The 25283-nt window shown below is 39.8% G+C and overlaps 1 protein-coding gene across 1 annotated transcript in view; it reads left to right on the forward strand.

Annotated features, from left to right (window-relative positions):
* The window catches only part of EYA1 (EYA transcriptional coactivator and phosphatase 1), a 168323-nt gene that overhangs the window by 74057 nt on the left and 68983 nt on the right, over positions 1–25283 (forward strand). Inside the window, exons 10-11 of the mRNA XM_078072305.1 lie at positions 16692–16831; positions 18164–18247. Coding sequence (XP_077928431.1) covers positions 16692–16831; positions 18164–18247 — 224 coding nt within the window. The remainder of the gene's footprint in view (positions 1–16691; positions 16832–18163; positions 18248–25283) is intronic.

Here is a 25283-nt window from a genome sequence, read left to right on the forward strand (position 1 = left end):
TGTATCAAGGAAAAGGGAAGCCATCCATCCTAAAGTGTAAGTAAATGTCTTAATCTAGTACAGTCACCTTCTAATACTTTTGAAAATATTTGTATGACCCCTCCAGAAACTTTATCAAGTACCTCTTCATAAAATTAAAACTGCATTTTCTTCAGTACCATTAGTTAAGACAGATTTTACTGTTGTTCACTTTTATGTAAGTGTTGATATTTGAGTACAATTTTCTAATATTTGTATGTGCACTATTCACCTGGGTTATTGATTGACTTGATAATCAGGGATTGATTTAGCAGTCACATCTGCCATTGTTTCCATGGAAAATAGCTTCTGGGTTCCAAGCAACTGATTTAAAAATATGTGAAACCAGGGGTGCCTGGGAGGCTCAGTTGTTTAAGTGTCCCACTCTTGATTTCAGCTCAGGTCATGATCTCGGCTCAGGTCATGATCTCAGGGTGGTGGGATCAAGCCCCACCTCGGGGTCCACACTGGGGTGAAGCCTGCTTGGGAGTCTCTCTCTCCCTCTGCTCCTCGCTCTGCACCCCCTCCTCTCAAGCAGTCTCTCTCTCTCAAAAAAAAAATATGTAAAACATAGCTGATTTTGACAGCTGAAATTGACAACTCTCTTGTCTCTACAAATCCGCTTGAGCAACTTTAGCGTGAAGCAGTTGGGCAATAGGGACAGAGAGCCTTTAATGGGTTCCCAAAGCAGGATCAGTTAGGGAAACAAATTGTTAGGTTTAAAGTTAGCAGGATTACTGTACTTGAGGTCTTTCTGGATCCCTCGATACAGTAATATCCACTGAAAACCGAATATAATGGACATGCTTCCCAATCATACTTGGCTGGGAACCACTCTCCACTCACCTCCCGCCCCCACAGGGGCTATCTATGAACTTGGGCACTGCACTGCCTCACAATATAATTAAGATAAAGGAGTGGTGGCTAAGGATTTGGGGTTGGGCTAACCTGGATTTGAATCCTGGTTCTATTATTTACTCTGGGCAGGTCACCTAGCACTTTAGCGTATCAGTTTTCCATTAAATGAAGATAATACTGCTCATGTGTATGGGATGAATGTGAGGATGACTTTATGTAAGTGGCCAACAAAGTGATGGACACCCACTGGGCCCTCAAGTGTTCATTTCTTCCATGCATGCATTTAGCAGGTATTTATAAAAGCTTACAGCGTGCAGGCCCTGTGCTTGGCCCAGGGGATAAAGAGGAGACAAGAAGGGCAAGATCCCTGGCAATAGGAAGCCGGTGTGTTTTCTTCCCTCTGGAAGGCTATTGCTGTAGTGCATTGTGCATTGTGGTTGTTTCAGATGCAAAAGCCCCCAAAGTGTTGTTCACCAGTTTCCTTCACGTAGTATGATGGGGAGAGGTTTAAAGCAGAGGTTGAAATGTGTGAGGATGGATGACAGAAGTTTCTATGAGGTTGTCCACAGAGGAGACAATGGCTGTATTCCAGGAGTGATAAAGCTCTCTTAATTTAGTTACTAGACCTTGACTGAGGATTAATTTACCGGGGAGACCACAATCAGTGATGGTGTGAAAGGGAAGTAACGTTATAGAATACAGATAGAGAAGTCAAAGCAATTCTCTAAAATTAGTTCAAATAATATTTATTCATCTCTGACTTCTGGTTAACCCTATAACACTAGTCAACAAGTCTACTTGTGTTTAGTTTATTCTACCCAAGTTTCTATGGGAGAGTTCTACAGCTGATAACTTAAAGTTGTTAAGATCCCTTTATTTTAAGTGTTCTCCTCTTTGATAAGGTAATATTCACTGAGAATATAATATTATTAATGTAATTTATTCAAGACCTTGCTGAGGTTTTTGGGGTTTGTTTGTTTGGTCAAGACAGAGACAACTCCCACTTAAAAAATCTCCCAGTATAACATTTTCATGGTCACACTCCGTGGCATGTAATTTTGAAGGCTTGATGGCCTATTGCTTGGTAGGTCTGTAAGAATCCCAAGCAGCTTTTCAAGGACTATCGTGAGCCTTACCTTATGGCTGTAGCCTTCCACATGGGCATCTTCCCTGGTTTGCTCCCTTTATTTTCACAAAAGAACATCCTTTTTATTCTCAGCAAAGGTAACTTAGTAAAGCATATCTGTCTCCACTTAACTGAGCAACCAAGAATAGCTCCATTTCAAGTAACTCATTAGTATAACTTTTACCTTATTGCTTCTTAACACCCAAGGAGACACTTGCTTCTGTCAGCTATCAAGAGGGCACATAATGTCTCATTCTTCTAGATGTTTTCAGTTTTACCCTTAAAATAACAAGGTACCCCCACTCCAGTGCTCTGCAATCTAAGTACTGAATTAGCCCTATGAAGTCTGCTGTGGTCAGCCTGAGAAGTAAGAATCCTATGAAACCTGCTGTTTTATTTACCATGAGGGTATGTTCCTGACATCACACAACATCTTCTCAGGGAGCAGTCTTGTGAGGCATTTCTGTCTCATCTCTGTGCTAGAAATACCTATGTTTCTGTAGAAAAATTGATAGGTCACATTCTGTGTACCTGAGTCATAGAACTCTGTGCCCTTGACTGCGGACCTTAGGGCAAGCAGACCCGTGTTGACCACTTTCTCTCCTGGCTTTATTTTACCTTTCTCACTTCAGTGTTTTTTTTTCTAATGTACTCATTCATTTTTTTAAAAAAATTGCTGTATAATTATTGTGTACATATTTGGCACATGATCTTTTTGGAGAAAGGATATAAATTACCCAGAAAATACATTAAGAACTAAAATGTCTTATTCAACAAGAATAAGAGTGAGAAAATAGATTTATCCCATCCATTCCATATTCAGGAAGCACTTACTTTCTAAATTTTACATTATCACCGTGTTTGTAAATGTCACCATTTTGGTTAATATGTGCACAAAAACCTCTTCAAGATTCTCATAATTATAGCCTCCCAAGGGCACACACCTGCCCATCTTTTCTTCTCTTTCCTCAAAGCCCCAAACTGCCATGTCTAATAGGCTTGTTATTTGTTTCAATCCAGCTGATTTATGTAAAACACGTTGCCAATTGCAAAATGGCTCCCAAATGTAAGAATTCATTTTCTCTACCACTGACATTGTTTTCAACTTGTGCAGTTTATTTTCTTTTCCATCCCTGATGACATTTTAAATGTTCTCCCTTTAAGTATTCTAAGAATGTTCTTTCTGTGGAGTCTCTTTGCTTTCTAGTTTCCCATTTAATGTTTTCCCTAAAGCGTCTGTTTCAGTACATTTGTTCATCTAATTACCTCCCTTGACTCACTTCTAATATTGATAAAGGTTATCGAGGAAGCACATTTCTCTTGAGACTTATTCCTTAATCTTGCTATTAAATTTCATTACCCTGTTCCTTAATTGAAGGAAAGGCAGAAAGCACAGTTTCTTCTTCTTTCAAATAGGAATGAGGGTTTGAAGATGTTCTTCAACATTCCATTAGCTATTCATTGAGCAGCTCTTAATTACAAAGTTGTCTTAGGTTCTGCAGGGATACAGAGAACAAGGAGGTTATTCCCTATCCTCAAGGAGCATTTACATGAATAGCCAAACCTAATAAACATTATATTTAAAAAATGCTGTTCTAGAAGAAGGAGCAAAGTGCTCTGGAAGAATATAAGAACAGAGATCTCTTATATAAAGTATTTGAAGAAAAAGCTAACAAAAGGGGTGAAATTTATCCTCGGCACCAAAAGATGTAAATGGGTGAGGGACAGGATAGAGATGGGATATTTATTCAAGGCTGGAGTAATAAACCCTTTTAAGTGGGCTCATCGGTGGTATCACTCCTGTCAGTACAAACTTAAACTATATATAAATTTCGCTAAAGAATGAAAGCCTTTTTGAGCTGAAAGATCACTTTCATCTCAAAGCCTTTTTGATCTGAAAGATCATCTATATGAGCAAGATAACTAAGCCCGGAGAGATGACTTTGAACAATTCACTTCCCACCACAACATTAACGTGTTGGGTAATTCTATAAGTGACAAGTTACCAATCCTGTTCAGATCCTACTGTCTGAATTTGTAGGTTATGCTGTCTACCACAGTGAAATGTGAACTACTCAATTTGCCATGTTCAGTAAGTTAAGGAGGATGTGGAAATGGACCAAAGTTTGCAAGATCCATCCCCTCCATGGGTGGGTTATTTCCTGAACACTGAAAGGAAAGAGGTCACATTTTTGGAGTCCATACAGGTTCCGTAATCCATGCCCCTAAGTCTCGGTTCCGGGCAGCTCCCCTTCTGTCCCCAAACCTCCCCAGGCAGGGGCCCATCAGAGACTATGCCGTCTGTCTTTGTCACTACAAAGCAAGGGTTCCGACTTGGGAAATGACATGCTCTCTGAGAAAAGTCAAGACTGGTTCAGTGAGGTGTGTGAAGCAGGAGAAGGCAGATGGAACGAGAGAAATAATCTCAGAGTCTAGAGGAAGCCCTGTTCAATCCACCCCTCTACTTGTCAACCCTAAGGTGGCCTCTTCCTGTGAAGGGTAAGGTCTACTCCTAGTTCTGCGTTGCATAAAATAAGTTGAACCCAAAAGCTGGAATCTGGAACCAAGCGTGCCCAGGTTCCCCTCCTGTCGGGTCCTCCCAGAATGAGCATGAAGGCGCATCGATAAGTACTTAACTGTGAACATTCTCTAGGAGAATGGTGAAATAGGACTTGGCATGAAGGCTTATCCATGATCACGAGCAGCTTGTCAACCAGGGGTGCTCCACATGCTGGGTTGTTAGCTCATTCAACAACGGCTGTTTACGGAGCCTCTGGTATATTCCAGGCGCTGGTCTAGACACAGGGTACTCGGCAGGGAACAAAATAAAGTCTGTGCCCTCAAGGAGCTTATATTCTATCAGAGCACACAGACCACAAGTCAACGTACAATGCCTCTGGTAGTCAGAAGTGCCTGCAAGGATGAAATGGTTTGTAAAATAGAGTTAGGGCAGATAAACTATTTCAGAAGCGTGGTCTGGCAGGGTGACCTTTTAGCAGAGACCCGAAATTACTGAGTAGAGAGCCACCTCCGGGTCTGGGGGGAAGAGTGTTCTGGGAGAGGAGAGGCAGGACTGGGCTTGGTGGACAGGAAGACGAGTGTCACTGGAACATGCAGGGGTGGAGAGTGGAGGGGGCCGGGGTAGGGAGGTAAGAAGCCAGATCACAGCAGGCATGTGGCATGCGGAGGACTTTGGATTCTTTGTGTGTTTGTTTTGAATGAGGTGAGAAGTGTTTAAGCATAAAAGTGACATGATGTCATTACATTTAAAAAAGAATCTCTCTGGTTGTTGGACCGAGAATAAGCAAGGGAAGAAGGGGCACCGGTGGTCATGGAGGAGATGGTTCCAGTGGCCCGGGAAGAGGTCACTTGGGCAGGCTCGGGTGCTTGGGGGGAGGTGGTGAATGTGGTCAGATTTTAGAGAGATTGGAAAGTAGAGCTATCAGGATTTGTTGATAGATTGAATGTGAATAGTAACACGAGAGGAATCATGGATGACACCACAGTTTTGGGCCCAAACAGCTAAAAAAAAAAAAAAAGTGCACTTGCCACTTATTCCTATGGTAGAAATGGCAGGAAGAGAAGGTATTGTTGGAGAAATCAGGATTTCTGTTGAGCACGTGTTAAGTTTGTGGTACCTGTTAGAAATTCAGAGGAAAATGGCAAGTAAGTTGTTCAATGACTAAGTCTGTTGTTCATAGGATAACCTAGGACCTAAATCTGTGAGTCATCACAAATGCCATTTAAAACTTATGTGTCTGGCTGAGTTGACCAAGGCAGGGAGCATAAATGCAGAAAGAGAGCCAAGCATGGAGCCTGGCCTTCCAACCAAGAATGATTTGTTTCAAAGATTTTTTTTTTTTTTAAGGCTCTCGATAAAGACCTTTTCAAAGGTTTCCAACATAGTTGCCCTCTCATTGCGAAGTAAAAGCAAGTAGTTGAGCACGTGAGCACGTACACCTGTGCTGTGTTGTGAGCATCTGTTGTCTGTGGCATGGCTCTCTGACACAGGAGAGCTCAAGCAGGAACTTTCGGCCACCACTGGAATTTCTCTAGAGGCTTGAGAATAATACTTCTCAACTCTGAGGCGGTCTGACTATAGAGGTTGATTCCAGGCGGCCTTCCGCCTGATGACCTTACAGGAGAAGAGAATCTGTTTTACAAAATGCCGTCAGAGGGCTGGAGGTGAGCCTGCGAAGGAATGTTCGTCAGATTCAGTTATTAGAGGTCACTGTAAGTCCAGGAAATTTAAGTGTTCAGTATGAAAGGCCTACCTGCCCCTTTTCCATTGGACCTTTCACCTAAATTTTCCTAATTTTCCTGTGTAGTGAACAGCATGGCTTGACAACAGCGGGGCATTTGAATTTTTCTTAGACAGTTTAGCTCATCACCCAGCGTCCCTGGTGTGCTTGCCTGCTTGTGTAATTTGTGATTGTGTCCTCCAGATTCAGTCAACTGCAAAGAGCCCTATAAGAAAGCATCCCCAAGGCCACACACCTGGAGCAGTGCCCGACTTACAGCAGTTTCTTTAGGCTTGGTGCCTGCCTAGAGCCATTCTGCTAGAGATGAGAACACAAAATCCCTCCCAAGATATATGTGTCTGGTGTTCCTACCAACCCAAGGAGATTCTGTAATCTTTTTTGCATGTCAGGTTACCGTGTTCATGAGAAAAGCAGAACTTTGTTTGTATATTCAAGGTAGATACATTTTGATATCACGGTTGCTGGGCTCCCTTACCACCAGGGATAGGGCCTTTAAAAAAATACATATTTAAATTCCTTTTCTATTTATTATCAATTCCAAAAAAATAAGCACCTTGTTTTGGACCTTGTTCTCCAATTAGTTTGGCAACATGTTGCACTTATTATCTTTATCACAATGTTAACGTTTAAGGTTTGCAGCGATGTTGAAGAAGCAATATCACCCGGAGAAGTAAGGTGACAGTCACTTAAATCTCATAGTCATAATGGAGTCACTTACTTGAATCTCATATTAACACACTATTTCCCTAATGAATACAATTATATACTCCCACAAGCCAAATCTGTTTTATAAAGTGTAACTGAAACACCACCATACTTGTTTATTTTTTTTTTATTTTTTTTTTTTTTTAAAGATTTTATTTATTTATTTATTTGAGAGAGCGAGAATGAGAGAGAGAGCACACGAGACGGGGGAGGGTCAGAGGGAGAAGCAGACTCCCTGCTGAGCAGGGAGCCCGATGTGGGACTCGATCCCGGGACTCCAGGATCATGACCTGAGCCGAAGGCAGTCGCCTAACCAACTGAGCCACCCAGGCGCCCCGATTTTTTAAATCTAATTTATATTCAATTAATTAAAAGTATTATTAGTTTCAGAGGTAGAGTTCAGTGATTCATCATTTGCATATAACACCCAGTGCTCATTACATTACGCACCCTCCTTAATGTCCATCACCAAGTTACCCCATCCCCCAACCCACCTCCCCTCCAGCAACCCTCAGTTTCTTTCCTATGATTGAATCTCTTATGATTTGTCTCCCTCTGTTTTCATCTTGTTTTATTTTTACCTTCCTTCCTCTATTCTCCTCTGTTTTGTTTCTTAAATTCCACATGAGTGAAATCATATAATTATCTTTCTCTGATTGACTTATTTCGCTTAGCATAATACCCTCTAGTTCCATCCACGTCGTTGCAAATGGCAAGATTTCATTTTTTGATGGCTGAGTAATATTCCAGTGTATATATACCACATCTTCTTTATCCATTCATCTGTCGATGGACATCTGGGCTCTTTCCATATGTTGGCTATTGTGGACATTGCTGCTATAAACATTGGGGTGCAGGTGCCCCTTCGGATCACTACATTTGTATCTTTGGGGTAAATACCCAGTAGTGCAATTGCTGGATCATAGGGTAGCCCTATTTTCAACTTTTTGAGGAAACTCCATACTGTTTTTCCAGAGTGGCTGCACCAGCTTGCATTCCCACCAACAGTGTAGGAGGGTTCCTCTTTCTCCTCATCCTCGGCAACATCTGTCATTTCCTGACTTGTTAATTTTAGCCATTCTGACTGGTGTGAGGTGGTATCTCATCGGGGTTTTGATTTGTATATCCCTGATGCTGAGTGATGCTGAGCACTTTTTCATGTGTCTGTTGGCCATTTGGATGTCTTCTTTGGAGAAGTGTCTTTTCATGTCGTCTGCCCATTTCTTGATTGGATTATTTGTTCTTTGGATGTTAAGTTTGATAAGTTCTTAATAGATTTTGGATACTAACCCTTTATCTGATAAAACATTTGCAAATATCTTTTCCCATTCTCAAAGTTGTGCTTTGGTTTTGTTGACTGTTTCCTTTGCTGTGCAAAAGCCTTTTATCTTGATGAAGTCCCAGTAGTTCATTTTTGCCCTTGCTTCCCTTGCCTTTGGAGACAACACCACCCTGCTCCTTTATTTTTTTTTTTTTTTTTTTTTTAATTTTATTTTATTTGAGAGAGAGAGAGTGAAAGAGAGAGCACAAGAAGGGGTAGAGTCAGAGGGAGAAGCAGACTCCCCACCGAGCAGGGAGCCTGATGCGGGACTCGATCCCGGGAGTCCAGGATCATGACCCGAGCCGAAGGCAGCCGCCCAACAAACTGAGCCACCCAGGCGCCCCGACCCTGCTCCTTTATTAACATGTTGTCTGTAGTTGCTTTTGCTCTGTAATGGCAGAGTTAAGTCATTGCAACAGACCACATGTCTCACAAAGCCTAAGGTATTTACTATCTGACTTAAAAAAAAAAAATTGCTGACCTTTGCATTAGAGTATATAGACAGAAAAAAAAAATAGTGGGCAAGTTGGCTCCATGCCTCTCTGGGTACCCATGTGATCTGTACCCCGCTATCCCACCAGTGGGTTTCACTGCCCTTGCACCTCACAGTGTAGCCATTTGAGAGAGGATTTCTGGGCAATTTTGATTGATTACAGAACCCATCCTTGGAGTAAGATGCAATCCCATATTTACCTTAAAGTAATCAAACTCAGCTTTACAGAGTAGCTTTTTCCTTCATAGGAAAACCAATTTTAAAAATTATGAACAGAAATAAACCCAATGGTGGTTTATGATTCTTTTAGCCAGTAGCATCAGGCTTGATGCATCATCTCCCTATGGAGAATGCCAAGGTAATCAGAATAACCTTTCCTCATGGAATCAGAATTAATCTCTCTGCATTCTTTCTCTCGATCTTCCTGGTTTGGGCTTGATGCATCCCTTTTGAGAGGATTTTTGCATATATGTATGTTGATTTTGAGAGTCTCAAAGTTTGGGGGTACCACACTGTCAGTGGCTATCTGGCATCTTCACACTCAACCTGTGTAACTATCCATATACTTTAAATCTTGAGTCTCAAACATGACAATATCTGCTTTTAGGAAAGTAAGACACCCTGTTCTTTTTATCTGAGTCCCCTATAGCAGCAAATAGAATGTAAGTGTTGATTGCCATGGCTCACGTTCATTAAATTCAGGTAATCTTTATAAGGATTAAGGATTTCCCACAAAGCTCTACACTTCCTTTTGTAATTGGTATTGTCCTAGTGTAGATTCAGGGTCTAGCCTAGAGATAGTAGCTTCCCTGGCTTCAACCCAATTAGCATTATATATGTGGCAAGAGCTTCCTGTCCACACGGAGTCTGGTTACTTGATTCTGTTTCAGGGGAGTAATCTTTCACCTCAGTTAAACTTAGAAATGAGTAAGGAGAGCCTCCATCCTTCCAAAGCACAGAGAAAGGAACTTGCAGGAACCCTGTATTCTACTCTCTCTACAACTACCACTGGCATATATAGTCCTAGGAGTGTAAAGTTAGATCAAAAGTTCTCTGCTCCACTTAGAATAAACGTGAACACTTATCCCTAAATCTTCAAGGAGTCAACCAGGCCAATAGGCAGTGCTTTATGTAGTGCAGAACTATATATAAAAACAAAAAACAAAAAACAAAAAACTACTCCTGTGAAGGAAAACATAATTTAGGGAAATACCAGCATAATTTGAGGATTTGAGGGACTATCAGGAATGGAAAAGTGTCTGCAAATATGAAAAAGAGGTTAAAACTTTTATATTCATCAGTAAAGGAATATAAAAAAATTGCAAAGGATTTGGATAGTTCATAAAGAGAAATATAATTTTCAAGCCCGTATCTGTAAGTATCTCCAGTATGTCCTAATTAAAATCACTACTATTGTACACCTAATAAAATAGCAAGAACTTCTTTAAAACAATGATAACCATAGTGTATAAGACTGTGGTAAAACTGACACGATTTAAATTGATACTATCCTTTTGAAAACTATTTGGCAATGTGTATAAGAGTAGCTAACATATATATGTATATACATGTTATATACATGTGTATATGTATATAAGTAGCTAACATGTCCAGGGAGGGCATGAGAAATAAAACCAGATAAGGAATTTGGACTGGGTACGGTAGGCAGTAAACCCTGATGGAGTCTGAGGGTTGGAGTTGCCACGGTTTTTGTATGGATTAGTCTGAAGGTGACCATTTAAGAGGGAAAGACTAAAAGCTGACAGCTAGGAAGATGTGGTAAATATTTTACATCACAGATAATAGAACTTAAAAGCTAAATCATCTTGGCTGTGTCCTCAATTTGACAGACCAGGAGGCTAAAAGACATGGAGGAAATGTCCCTAAGACTCAAGTAGCAGTTATGAGCTCAGCTCAGAGGGACTAGAGGTGCCAAGAGGAACTAAATGGAATCTTCTGAGTTCCAGTTCTGTTTCTCTTTTCAGTATCGAAAGATTTATGGAACTCTTCAGTAATACTTACAAATGTACAATGTTAATGATCTTATGTAGATTCTAATATTTTATGATTGAATATGTAAACATTAATGTTTAAATAAGCTTTAAAAATAATTACAGCTATTTCTCATTTTTAAATATTTTGACTAGCTGGTAGGAATAATTAGGTAATCTTCATAGACTTAATAGAGCAAAAGCCAAACTTGAGAAACACTCATTCTTTCAATCATCAGTTTTTTTTTTAATGTGTACTTGGTGCTCTGGACTCTTACTGTGCTCTCAGAATATAAAATGAACACCACCAGCTTCTGTCCTCTAAAAGGAGTAATGGACATTTGCTCAAAATAACTCAAGTTATTATCTACTGCATGAATGATTGTAAAACTTGCATAACCCTACAATAAAGATAACCATAAATGCAAAACAGAGACTCAGATTTAGATAGAAAATTCACAAAGAAGATACGTGATCTTTAGGGATTCTTAGGAATTTCACAGACAGATCAGGGGAGGGGTGGTAAGAATGAAGAAAAAGCCTTCTAAGAAAGCGGAACAACATGTTCAATGTCATGAAATAGCCTGGCATGTTCAGAGAACTCAGATAATTAGGTGTGACTGTCTGAAGTGTAGACTGTGAAGGGGAGAGAGACTTGGTGGGACTTCTCTTTGTTTCAAGGCAGCTAACATCATAGATTGCTAGTGCCATGCACCAGTTCTGACTACATGTATATTGGTTTTCTCATTTATTCCAATTTTACATATGATGAAACTGACTCATAGAAAAGGTAAATAACTTGCCCAAAGTCATACTTATAATAAGCAGTGGGATTGTGATTTGAAACATGGCAGTTGAGTCTACAGCTCAGTGTCCTAAAATCTAGATTGTCCTTCCTGTTGTACACTAGGAGTTTGGAGCATTGAGGACTCAAAGTTTTCTGTCATGGTGGTGTAGATGGTAATTGAAAGGTTGTGGGTAGTAAGCTTGAAAATAGCCTGTTGCAATAATCAAAGCAGGGATGATGAGAGCATGAACTTAGAACAAAAGTATTCGGAAGGTAAAAAACCTAAAACTTAGTCTTGATTTGAGGGCACTAATGAGGAACTTCTGGCTTGAAAAACTGGGTAAATGTTGGTACCAATAAGCAGGACTCATTAAGAGAGGAGGAGAATGATCCATTTGGGGACACCTTTAGTTGTGGTGCCCATGGAATATTCGGGTAGAGAGGTTTAGCAAACAGTGGGGTATTCAGGTCAACAGATCAGGAGGCTTTAGAATCATCAACCTGGGAATTATCATTGAAATCCCTCTTACAAATACTACAAACTTCTGAGAGCTTGTAGTGAGATAAGAGGACCATAGAGAAAATTCTGTACTGCTGCTCAAGATATACTCGACCAACTGGCCATCTATCCACTAATTGTTTTTTAATAGTCCATATAACATGAGGATTTACTTCAGAATGTAATCAACTGCATCACTAAGCACACTGTGTATTTAACTTTTCTTTTTAATATTAGCAAGACTTTTGATGAAGGAAGCATTGCATTAATTAACATCCTGATATAAGCCCCTTATTTTGTCCCAGGTCACTTTGATTATCACTAGTACAAATACACTAACCTTTAAGCTTTGGGTAGAGGAAGAGGTCTCTAAAGAGACAGAAGTAATAGTGTGAGTGGTAGGATGAGAAGCAGAAGGGAAGTCAAGTTACTCTAATGGGACACAGTTTAGAAGAGCCAGTGGTCAGCACAGTCACAGAGAGGTGAAATGAGATTAAGAAAAAATATAATTATTGAATTTGGCCATTATAGGGTCTTCAGTAACATGTTGGGAGTTTTAACCCCTGTTTACTCTTCTACCTTCTGTCTCATTTTTATCCCACCAGTCCACCTCCTAAATACTTCTCAAATCTGTGCTTTTGCCATGTGTGCCAAAGACCTCATTGACTCTAAATCTCCAAGTACTCTTGGATTCAGTTTTCACTTTACCTTATCTCTTGGCTGATCAGAGGTTATTGATCATGCTCTCCTTCAGACATACTCTTTCCTCTACAACACTCTAATCTTGGTTTTCCTCCGCACGCCCCACCCATTTTTCTCTGCCTGCCCCTTCTACACACCCTCTATGTCTTTAATTATACCTGTTTCTTTAATTACATTATGTATGGCATCAATTTCCAAACCTAAATCCAGCCCACATTTCTTTTCTGAGCTTCAGAGCAGTCTAGCAGCCTACCGGATATCTTGAATACCACAGACTCTTTTTTTTTTTTTTATGTTATGTTAATCACCATACATTACATCATTAGTTTTTGATGTAGTGTTCCATGATTCATTGTTTGTGCATAACACCCAGTGCTCCATGCAGTATGTGCCCTCCTTAATACCCATCACCGGGCTAACCAATCCCCCCTTCCCCCTCCCCTCTAAAACCCTGTTTGTTTCTCAGAGTCTGTAGTCTCTCATGGTTTGTCTCCGCCTCCGATTCCCCCCCCTTCATTTTTCCCTTCCTACTCAAGTTCACTATGTCCAAAGCTGAATGTGAATTCTCATCTACACACTTCCCCATAGTCCCTTCTTCCTAAATCCCCATGCCTTGTGCTTTATACCTTCATCTTCCCTGTTGTTAAACCACTGACATGAACATCATCCTTGACTTCCTGCTTCCTCCTTCGTTCCCTCCCAGTGACACTTCAGATCTATAGCTCTCCCTATCTCTACTACCTGCATGGGCCACCAACAGCCCTCACTGAATTATCCTCCTGTCTGGTCTCTGCTTCTCAGTCTTGACTTGCCTCCAGCACCCGCACCACACTGGAGCTAGAATCATCTACCTAAGGGGTAAATTTTATTTCATCCCTCCATTCTTGAATTCTTTTCCTGCCACTCCAGCCTCATCTCTGTACTCTTCCTCTGCAGAGCCAGGTCAGATTGATTTTTTTTTTTTTTTTTCAATTCTTTGACATCTCTCTCTCTTTCTCTTTCTCTCTCTCTCTCTCTTTCTCCACCTTCACACATGCTTATATGCCTGCCTGGAGAACAATTTATATTCCATTTTTTACTGTTAACTTTGTTCTCCATCTTCAGGAAGCTTCTGTAATTTTATAAATCTAAGGTATGTGGACTTGCTCTGTGGTCTCCAGGCATTCTACCTTTCTCATGCCATTACCCTTCCCATATTGTTTTCTAATCTCTTATTTTTGTTCATAAATCAGTGCCTTCCTCTGAATTTTATGCCCCAAGAAGACCCTATCTGTATGGTACATCATTATACTTCAAGCTCCTGGTATAGTGCCTGGAATAGTATGGGCATACTGTCATTGTTTGTTAGATGAAATAAATGCTTTTCTGAGTATTTTCACATTCATTATCTCAGTGGGGGTAAAGTTGAATAATTTGGAAAGGATTTTAATGAAACATGAGATGTCAGTGGATTAGAAGATTAAATTATTTGTTGAGTTGTTTTACACTAATAGAAGGAAGGAGAATAGAGTCAGGAAAACTGGTTAGGAGAGTAGAAGTGTTTAATCCCACCTCATAGAACAAAGAGGAGGAGATTTTTTTTAAATCTAGCTTGCATCATTTAACTTTTATCTTCCTTCTCATAAGTTGAGGCCTATAAGGGGTGTGTGTGTGTTTTAATATTTAGAGGTATCAGATTGTCCATATTTTAGGGCTTCTTTTTCCACCTGGAAAAACTTTAGATAAGATAATTTAAAAATCCACCTGTATACTTTGCTCATTGAACTTAGTTTCTTTGGGGGCAGGCTTACAGAAGTGAATAATCAATTTAATTATCATTTTTATTTCAAAAAAAAGAGACGGAATATATTTTTAAAGATTTAATTGGGTTTTAACACAGAGATAAAGAAATACACACCAAGAACTAAAGGAATGGGTAATCCATAGGAGGAAAGCTAGGGTAAGAAAACCTCGGTAAGATGAACTACTTGGAGGAAAAAATTCGCCCTAAACTAGCTGGAAGTCAAAGCAAAAGACATAATGCGATAAGATACATTCTTAACATCTTTTAGCTTCTTGTCAAATATGAACTTCAAAAGGTGAAGAGCTCACGATTCAAGACGGACTTCTCAGTCAAGTACTTGACGTACGAGTCCAATTAGATGCCAGTTGTGCCAGTTGCAAAGTAAATGCTGTTTTGAAGCTGGTAAAGAGATTGGCATGTGTTCTGTCCCAAATGTGGCTATCCAGGTTTGCACGGAGACGTAGTTGCAGAATTTTTAAAGAAAAAGGAGGTCAAGATTTTTTCTTCAAAACACAACTTTGAATTCACTGAGCTCCTTTGAAAGTATGTATTTCTGTGGAGTTCCTAATTCTCTATAAAACATGGAAGGCAGATGCTTGGTTTGGAACATTTTGAGGAGAGGATGCCACAGTCATCTGCCTCTGCAAGAAAAGGAACTAATGTAGATTTGGAGAATGTTAAACTTTGACCAGCCAGCACTGTATTCTGATAGTTCTACAAGATGGGTTAGCTCAAAAATGCATCCCACGGAACTACATAAGCTGATGTAGTGAGTGGAGTTGTTCTGGACTTTCTGGTCATAATTAACTAATAGGCTTGCAAGTTATCATGGTGGTTTCGGGGTACAAGTACCACATGACTGGTGTATATGAGGAACTTTGCTGTCTTGTTTCCTATGGCAGAGGACATGCAAAATTCTCATCTAAAAGTGATAGGAATCTGTTTAGATTTTAAAATTAAACAGGAGGTATAGAGATGTTCCATGTGATTTAGAAATGGAATTTACTCTGTCGAAGTCTATTCCTATCTACCCAAACTCCTAAGGCTTAAGTCCTAGACTTGGAGGTAACACTGAGACCACATGGTTTGACACATGGCTGGCCTTCTGGGTACAGTTGAGGATGATAGTATATTAACAAAGGCTACCAGATATTCACCTGTCCTCAATACTTTTCTGTTTGGTGAAATGTAATATCAACAACATCTCAGTGAGAATTATCATTCCTTATACCAGCTTGAGAGATTCCAACCCATATCTAGTAGAGACATCTGGCAAAGACTTTGGGGAGGTAGAAATTGTCTAATGTGTGAACTGAAGAGAAGAAACCCTAAGGGGTTTTTGTTCATTTTGGAAGCAGGGTAAGAGTCTCGCCTCCCCCAACTCCACAATCACTACTCAGCCGTTCCTCTAGCTGGTTGGAGGTGGTTCTTTATTTTATAGTTTCTATATAATTATTTCTGTGATTTCTCCGAGTTACCCAGGTGAGCAATTTTAATGTGGTGTCTGTTTGGGATTTTTGGTTCAGAGACTAAGATACAGTAAGAATCTGTGATGAATGCTGTACAGAGTATGGGCATTGCCCATATATCTGTTCTTCCTTATCTTGCCACTCCCTTGTTCTCACATAAAATGAGGGAGAAAAAAGAGATTTTGAAATTTTCAAAGAAAAATCTGCCTGGAGATTCGTTTTTTTCCACCCCGGAGTTGATTTTTCTTTTTTTTTTCTGTAAACCAGAAGCTTTTCATAGGTGAGAGAGTGGCTGGAAAGGCACATGAGTGAACCTCTCTCAGTATGGCCAGGCACTGTTTGTGGAATGAAAGAAAGACACATACATGGAAGTGGGGATGGGGGGGCTTTGTCTCGTCGTGGAGAACGGCAAAGAAAAACTAGGCAGCTTCCTACAGCCTGCTATCTTCCACCATCAATTAAGTTCTGTTCATTTCTGATCACACGTTCTTTCAAAAGAATGGATTCTTGAAATCCAGTATCTCATAAATTATTTATCGGTGGGAATAAACAGTAACAAAAGTGAATAGAATGAAATGTGTTTTACTCTTCAAATTTCCCCATGAGTTAAAATAAGTTTGATCTTGACACCATGGTAATAGATCCAAAAGATGAAAGACCTTCCTGTATTTCTACAGAGTACAGTACAATCCACAGCCCATCAACACCCATTAAAGACTCAGATTCTGATCGACTGCGTCGAGGTTCAGATGGGAAGTCACGTGGACGGGGCCGAAGAAACAATAATCCTTCACCTCCCCCAGATTCTGATCTTGAGGTATGTTATTGTCAATGCCCTGGTAAATAACAAGGTATCTTGGTAGTTAAATGGTGGTTCTATACACCTGCAGTGTAAACAGCCATCATCAAGATGCCCAAATGCTTTTGTTACTGCTTTCTACTCTATATAATAAGTAAAGCATTTTCTTTCTCTTTCCTATTTCTTATAGGTAAAAACAATTATTTCTGTTTTCTCTGCCATTTTAACTACATGTAAAGCATCTGGTTAGTTCTCTCTAATATAGTAAATTATATAATTTTGCTTGAACAAAATTCTCTTATACTGCTCTATATCATTGCCATTCTAATTAAGTGTCATATTAAAAATGCTTACTAAAATCCACTTTGAAAATTAAAGACACACATATATATTGAGAAAGGAAAACCTGGGATGTTCTAAACTGAAATGGTAGCCCTCTTATGAGGCCTGTTTTGGTGGAGTTCAAAAGCAGGAGGGATTAAATAAAACCTTGAAGGGTAGATTTCATAGCCTTGAATCCACTGCAATTAAGTTTCTGGGTTTTGCCCAATGAAATCTGATGGTGGAAAACATGATTATTTTGGCTGAAAAGATGGAAATTTCCTAGCAGAACCTATGTGTATGAATATATACTGGTATGAGTGGAAAGGGGAAGAAGACAAGTAAGCTTGGGAGGCCTTTGTGGTATCTCAAAGATGTTTTTGAAGTGAATTCCTTTAAATCCGATTCCAAATACCCCGAGTATGTCAAGAGCATGTGTGATGTGTCTGCTTACGTTGTTAACTATCTGCAATCTGAAGAAAACCAGGCAGGAGTCATACATAACCCATCAATGTGGTAACAGTCCAAAGGTAACATAAGGTGAATAGATGATGGGAAGTTTTATGTTGTATGTACAGTTTTTAATACTTGGCTTGATAAAAATAAAACATAAGATTCGCTGTTTTAAAACTTCTTAATAAGCAGACAGAAGAGGTAAGAAAAACAGAATGATTTTTAAAATGATTGGCGGCTCTCTGTCTCAAGAAGTTATAAACAATCTAGTTTTAGCTCGTTTTTTCAGAACAATGAACTGAGAATCTACTTCAGAAGTCAAAAGGATATATATTATTATTTCTTGCCCATGTTTTTATTGATGTCACTAATATTATCCTCTTAAACCTCACCTGAGGTTCTACTCTGGAGAAAAGCTGGGGGATACTCTTTGGAACAGTTGTATTTTAAAAACATAGTAAATTCAGATTTTTCCTTTGTCTTCTGTTTCAAGACTGCTTATTTATGTTGAAGTTAACTGAATAACAGGTTTCTCAACCAAGGGAAGGACATATTGATTCGGTTCTTCCTTTGTAGAGGGTGTTCATCTGGGACTTGGACGAGACAATCATCGTTTTCCATTCCTTGCTTACTGGGTCCTATGCCAACAGATATGGGAGGGTGAGTACCAAGAGACATCAGTTTTTAATTTCTTTAAAGTAAATATGTCTAGAACTGAATTTTTTTATCCAGATGGGAATGTGGTTTAACTTTAAATAATCTAAAGCATGAAAGGGAGAACAACTTAATTTATTGATATAGTCAAATATATATGTAAGGCAAAAACATACAAATGAATAAGAGGAGGGTTTTTTTTAGGTCCTTAAAAATGAGATAAACTTTATGCAATTAAATTCATTCTTATTTCAGACCCTAATGAATAAAAGTGTTTGGATACTATTCTAGGATGAAATACTAAAATATATAGAGACATAGAATGATATTTGGTATTTTTCTTTGCACCATTCTTTTATTTTTTTTATTCACAACATATGCAGCAGAGCAAGTATTTTACATGTTACTGTCTTCAGTGATTAGCAGTGTTAGTATTTTATTTTCAAAACACCCGTTACGAATGTCTTTATAAATCCCTTTGCTGTGAGGCTAAATTTATGTCAGTGGTATGTAAAATTGGGCCTCTGAATGGCAATTGGACAAATACTTCCATGTTTGAATTGTTACAATATTTACCTTGGTGTGGTAGATAAAAAAGAATATTAGAGACTACCTTCTATGAGTAGAAATTCAGCCTCAATGTTCTGCTTTTGGGCTTCTCAAAAACTTTGGAAATTCTTTTTGATCTATTCTTTGGTGGTTTCATAAACGTTTCCCACACAAAAGCTGTGTTATTTAAAGTGGCTATAGGTAGGGCGCCTGGGTGGCTCAGATGGTTGAGCGTCTGCCTTCGGCTCAGGTCATGATCCAAGGGTCCTGGGATCGAGTCCCGCATCGGGCTCCCTGCTCAGCTGTCGAGACTGCTTCTCCCTCTGCCTCTCTCTCTCTCTCTCTCATGAATAAATAAAAAATCTTTAAAAAAAAAAAAAAAACTGGCTATAGGTAATTTCTGAAGTTATCCTGTGAATATGGTATTTCTCATTTTTTTAATCTTTAAAGAAATCATATTACAAGTCTTAACATCTTGAAGCTATTGGTTCAGAGCCTTAGGAACTGAATTCTGTGTCTTGGTGACTCCAGGTGTTTATCACAATTAAATGTTAAAATTAATACCCACAAAATGTATGCTCTCATTATAGATTTTATCCAGGCACCCATTCTTTCAATAAATATATATTGAGTGTCTGCCATGTAGGTATAGTTTGGCAGTGAAAGTTGAGGAATGATCAGTTGAGCTTCACAATGCAGCTTTCCTTCTCATAACCCTGAAGTTACACCTAACCCCCCAAAAAAGGCTGGAAAAATGCACATTTGTAAGAGCAAGAATGTTCTAGAATATTCTACCCTTTGGATTTCTATTCAGAAATAAGATACTGTAAAACACAAAATGCCCCATCTTAATGTTAGATTTTCTATGAGAAGAAGACAATGAACAAAAGTACAGTGTGATTATTATTAAGAAAAAAAACATAAAGCCATAGAATCAATCATTCAAAGAAAGTCTCTACTCTGTGGCTAACACATAAGGATTCAATAAACATTAGCTGTGGTGTTTTTTGTATTCCTCCTTCTATGAATACTATTACTAGTATTTCCACAAAACTACTACTTAACAAACTAAGGATTAATAGCTGAAATATCAGTGTGTACTAAGTAGCAAGAATCCTGAAGATCTTCTTAACCATTTTAATGTTCCTACAACTAACTCCTAAGGAAGAAAGCATTGAAAAGAGCATGCACTTAGAACACCAGCATTTGAAAACCATCCAGAAAGTGTCGAGTCTTTGAAAGCTTTCTCACTAAGGACCAGATTGATGCAAAGAGAGTTGTCTTGATCAGGGCTCTGTTCACCACTGAAAGGGGCCAGCTTCGGGTGAGGTGGTGAGCATCCCATGACCTAATGACCTCATGTCAGTCCCTGGCCATAAATTATTGCTTTGCACATGGAATTCACACCTAACCTAGAAACCACTGGAAGCTTAGGGTTTTTCATTCAGATCCTCAACAATATCTAAACAAAACATTACAAGTACCACATTTTATTTTTAAAAGTGTCAGCCATTAGTATTTTGAGGCTTCATCAAATAGTATTTTGTTAGTTGGTTTAGTTTTCTCATACTAGAGCGTGTGATAAAAAGTTTTATCTCCTATAATTTCTAAAATCAAATGTATATATTCTTTAGTATGGGTGATCTGAAATATTTAAATGTATGTTAACCATTCATTTATAAGTTGACAGGGGTTGAGGAGAAAGTAACCTCAGAAGGTGTGATTGGGGAAGGTCTTCCTGAGCATGCATGACTTTGAACCTGAGGTCAGAATAAAAGAGGCTGGTTGATAATGACACCATCAGCGGAAAGAGAGTTCTAAGCAGAGGAAGCAATGAGCACGGAAGCAGGAAAAGGTTTGATGTTTGAGGGACACAGAGGCGAGTGTGGCTGAGCTCAGTGATGAAGATGCAGAGTCAAGATGTGGGCTGGGATGAGGGCAAGTACAAGCCAGGTCAAGAGGGTCAATCTCATAGCACATGCCATAGGAAGTAATTGGAGGACTTCAAAGGAGGCCATGACAAGATCTGATTTCGATTTTTAGATTATTTTGGTTGTGTGTGGAGAAGCAATGGTGAGGAAAGAGGGTTGGGGAACAGAAGGGAGGTATTAGGGTGACCCGATGTACTAGCAGTAGAGATGAGTAGGGAGAACTCACTGGATTCGGGCTTCTATTGCAAACAGAGAAGTAGGAATTGCAAAGGATTTGATTTGGCCTGGTGGGCAGTAATAGAGGGGAGGGAAAAAACCATTCCCAGCTGAGAAGCTAAGCAGCTGAGAGGCTAGTCGTGTGTTTGTTGAGATGAGGAAGACATCCACTTGGACCAGGCAAGAATGTGGATGGAAGGTGAGCCTGGGACACATGGGAATAGACAGGCCTTCAGATGACAGATTTAGCGTCAACAGCACACAGCTCAGAATCAGAAGGTCCTCAGACACTCTTAGTCTGATTTCATCCTAAATGTTTGTGAACACCTTCTTTGTGCTGAACACCTGTTGTCTCAATGCCATGAGGCATCCCTTCTGAAGACACATTGCTGAGGATGTTGAATTGTAGCCTGAAGCATGCAAGGAAGCTTGCTTAATGTTCTCTTTATTAGAGAACTTTAAAGTCAGGAAGAATTTGCTCTCAAATCTGATAATCATGCCTTGTAAAAATGTGTGGTTCAACAAGGCTTCTTCCAAACAATAATAATAGCCAAGCTGATCCGAACACCTTGCCTCCCTTTCATTCCTTTCACTAAAGGAGAGAAGTCTTAAAGCAGTTGAAGGGCAAGCCTTATTTCTTGGAGCATAGTTTTGGTGGTGTCCCTGAGCATTGTTAAGGGAACATGTGGTTGGGCCTTACTCTACAGGCATATAAAGAAATGAATGCCTGGACAATGTGATAGCTGTTCTGTCTCTATGGGAACCAGATACTTGAGAAGTAGCTTAGTCACAGTAGCTTAGGCAACTCAATGAGTAGGCCATTCAGTAAGGGGATACAGGATCTGGTTGATATAATGCAAAATTAGTGCATGTTACAGCAATATGTACAAAAAAGTTTGAGAATGTCCCACCTTCCATGTAATCCTAGCTGTGGGAAGCAGGCATGTTGGGCATTATAAGGAAGTGTTTTATAACAAAGGTGATGGGAACAAAAAGGGTGCTAGGTACATGACAGGTCTGGCTAGGGAAGAGAAAAGAAAGAACATGTTAGCAGGAAAATGAAGTCCATGGGTGTGTTGCCATAAATTAGGTGGTTGTTAATAATGTCTGTCCTCGCTTTTTTTGTTTAATGCATTTTGAAAAGTTGCTTTCAAACTAATCCATATCCCCAAGTTTCACTGAAGAAAACTAATCTTGATCTTTTTTCCATTGAATGCCCTCTTTAAATTAGACAATATAATCCTGTTGCTAATATCAGACCACATACCCCAAACTTATATTTCAAGTAAGTATTGCGCTGATGTCCCAAGCCTAGTTCCCCTCTTGAGGGAGGACTCCCCAGGGTACCCGTAGCCAATGCCTTCATTGTTTCAATACTTTATTTTTTATTGTTGCTTAACACCTGTGTCTCATGGATTTGGGCTAGAACAGGTCCTAAAGATATGGAGCCTCACTCCTCATTTTACACAAAAACTTAAACATGAACACTTAAGACAGCATAAAGCTTAGCATTTTTAACTCTAGGCCCTACTTATGAAGAATTTCTTATGTGCCCAATACTCATTTAATTCAACATTAGTCCTCTTAAACTGCTATTACCAAGCCCATTTTACAGATAAGGAAACTCAGGCTTGGAAGGGGTTATAGCCCAAATGTCTGGCATAAAATAAATACGAGTTTTGTTTTAATGTAGTTGAACCTTGACTATCAAAAAAACACAAAACAACCGACAAAACAAAACCTTGAATCTGGGGCATAGTGGCCAGGGAGTAATATGTGTTAATATGTGGTTTAAATTTACCAAGTACCAATATGAGATCCACCTATTGCAAGATAGAAGGCATCAGATTTGAATTCATATAGATCTAGACTCAAACCGAAGCTCTGACTTTTCAGTTCTTTGACCCTGGGTAAATTGTTTATTCGCCCTGAGCTCCAGTATCTTCATCTACAAAACTGGTGACTTGACTTGCCAAATTGTTTGAAGAATTCAATTGTGTCAAATACACCTTAGTAAAGCCAGGAGAAGAAAGATCTAAGTTGTGTCTTGAATTTAAAGGGCCCAGCACTATGTCTTATTAGCAACAATAACCCAATAATGAAAACAGCATATGTCACTGATTGGTCTTGTATCTGCTGTCTAAACATTTGTTTTATAATGCACCAGACTTCTAGAAGGATGAATTTAAATCAACTAAGCCTCCCTAGTGAGTGTATAGTGTAATCATTTAGGACATTGAGCAGAGAAAAAATTTACAGGAGTTGAGCAGACCAATTTCATTCGAACACTCCCATTAACCAGTAAAGGTTGCTGTTCTTATTACCCTGTTTCAGAGCGAAACATTAAGCTCCAAAATCTTTTGAGGGATGATCCTCTTCTGTGGTGGCTGGTCTAGATGCTGAATTCTTGGCATGGCCCCAAAGTAGCAGTGTCCTCCTTGGATTGTGAAGGATCTGGTTACTTCAACAGAATAATCCCTCTTTAGGAAGCTCTGGACCAGAGGCTGGGAAATATTTATTAGCTGACCCTTTACCAAAAATGAAGGCTTTATGGGCCATATGCCTTCCTAACTGCTCACCTCTGCCCTAGGAGTGCAGAAGCAGCCACAGACAATAGGCGAATGAATAAATGTATCTGTATTCCAATAAAACTTTACTTATAGTTCCTAAATCTGAATTCCATGTAATTTTCATACATCATGAAATATTTTTCTTCCACTGGATTTTTAAAAAATCAGGACAAAGGGTCTAGGCCAGGAATTGACAGACCATATTCCATAAGCCAAATCTGGTTTATGGCTTGTTTCTATAGGGCTTTCAAGCTAAGAATGTTACTTAAATTTTTAAAGGGTTATGAAAAAGGAGAGGAGGAAGAAGATGTGTCAGAGACTTTATATGGACGGCAAATTCTCCAATCTTTATTGTCTGTCCCTTTAGAGAAAAAGTGGGCCTGCCTCTACTCTAGATCATGCTCTGAACTTTGTGGTGATTCATTTGGCTCCTGCCCCCGGGACATCAGGACAATTCAGTGACACGCACACTGTGGCCAACTAGGTTGTAAACTCAGTGCGGGTATCATGCGTCTGCGTCTGGGTGCCCAGTGAAGCACAAGACACCACGTGAATTTGTTAGGGTAGGTGCAGTGGCTGTAACCAATAGGCCCAATATGTCGTGACAATAGAAATTTCTCTCTTTCTTAGTTAGTGGTCTCGAGTGGATCTTCCAGGTCGCTTGATTTAGGCAAGGTTTGGTAGTGCAGATCATGGTTGTGCCATCTCACCATCTAGCTTCTGAGGCTTCTATGATCACTGTCATCAGCTTTCTAACCCACAGGGTGAAAAAGCAGGGGGAGCATGAACGGGAGGCTACACGGACTAGGCTTAGAAGGGGCACACACCTCTGCTTATTACATGGCCCAGTGCAAACGAGGCTGGGAAGCATATGTCACCTAGCTGTGTGTCCGGGAAGAAACAGAGTTTTGGTGGACAGGTGGCAAGCAATCATGGCTCTCAGTGAAGATGAGTGAAACACAAAGCACACTTTCCGCAGCAGCAGACCAGTGCCTGAAGGCTACGTGACAGGTGTGTCGTGGAGTAATGAGTGGCCAGTTCAATCCCAGAGCACGATTTCCTTGATTTTACTTTCTTCTTTGGATATCAATGCCGAGTTAGACCAAGATGATGAAATAAGTCACGGTTCCAAGCAGAACTTTTAGATACCACGGAATGACGTAGAATCTAAACTCTCAAAACAAACAAAAAGCTTTTTTTTACCTTTAGTTTTTTGTTTCAAAAAGACAGTGTTTTTGACTGTCAGAGGGCTGTCCAGCTGAAAGATCCTCCTCCATTCATTTCTTTGTCCTTAACTTGACGGTTGTTCTCTTTCCCTTTCACTGCTAGCCCTTTCCTCCTAACTGGCAGACGGTGAAATGTGTATTCCTACCACCTTATTGAATGTGGCCTTATTTTTCTGCAGACCTATGAAAGGGAATGCAGTGAATGAGCGCAAATCACAGCTTTCTATGCACAACACTGGCCTGCCACCACCCACTTTGGACCTCCCTTGTTCTGCGGCCTCAGGAAAGCCCCCTTATATCTCTGAGTCTCGCTTGCTTGTCTTAATCTTCCCATCTATAAAATGAACGCAGTCACAGCACTCCTGGGAAAACAATGTACACCATCTAGAAAACTACTTCTAGGCATTCCATCAATAAGAGCTTTTGCTTACTTGGGGATTCTGAGAAGGGAGTGGGCAATCAGAGAGGCAGTATTCTGTTGTTGCAGGTAGCAGAGAGGGAGAGGTGGAAGCAGAGCATAACTGTTTAGGGAAAAGATAGGCAAAATGGC

The sequence above is a fragment of the Halichoerus grypus genome, chromosome 5, assembly GCF_964656455.1.
Source record: "Halichoerus grypus chromosome 5, mHalGry1.hap1.1, whole genome shotgun sequence".
Classification (NCBI taxonomy): domain Eukaryota; kingdom Metazoa; phylum Chordata; class Mammalia; order Carnivora; family Phocidae; genus Halichoerus; species Halichoerus grypus.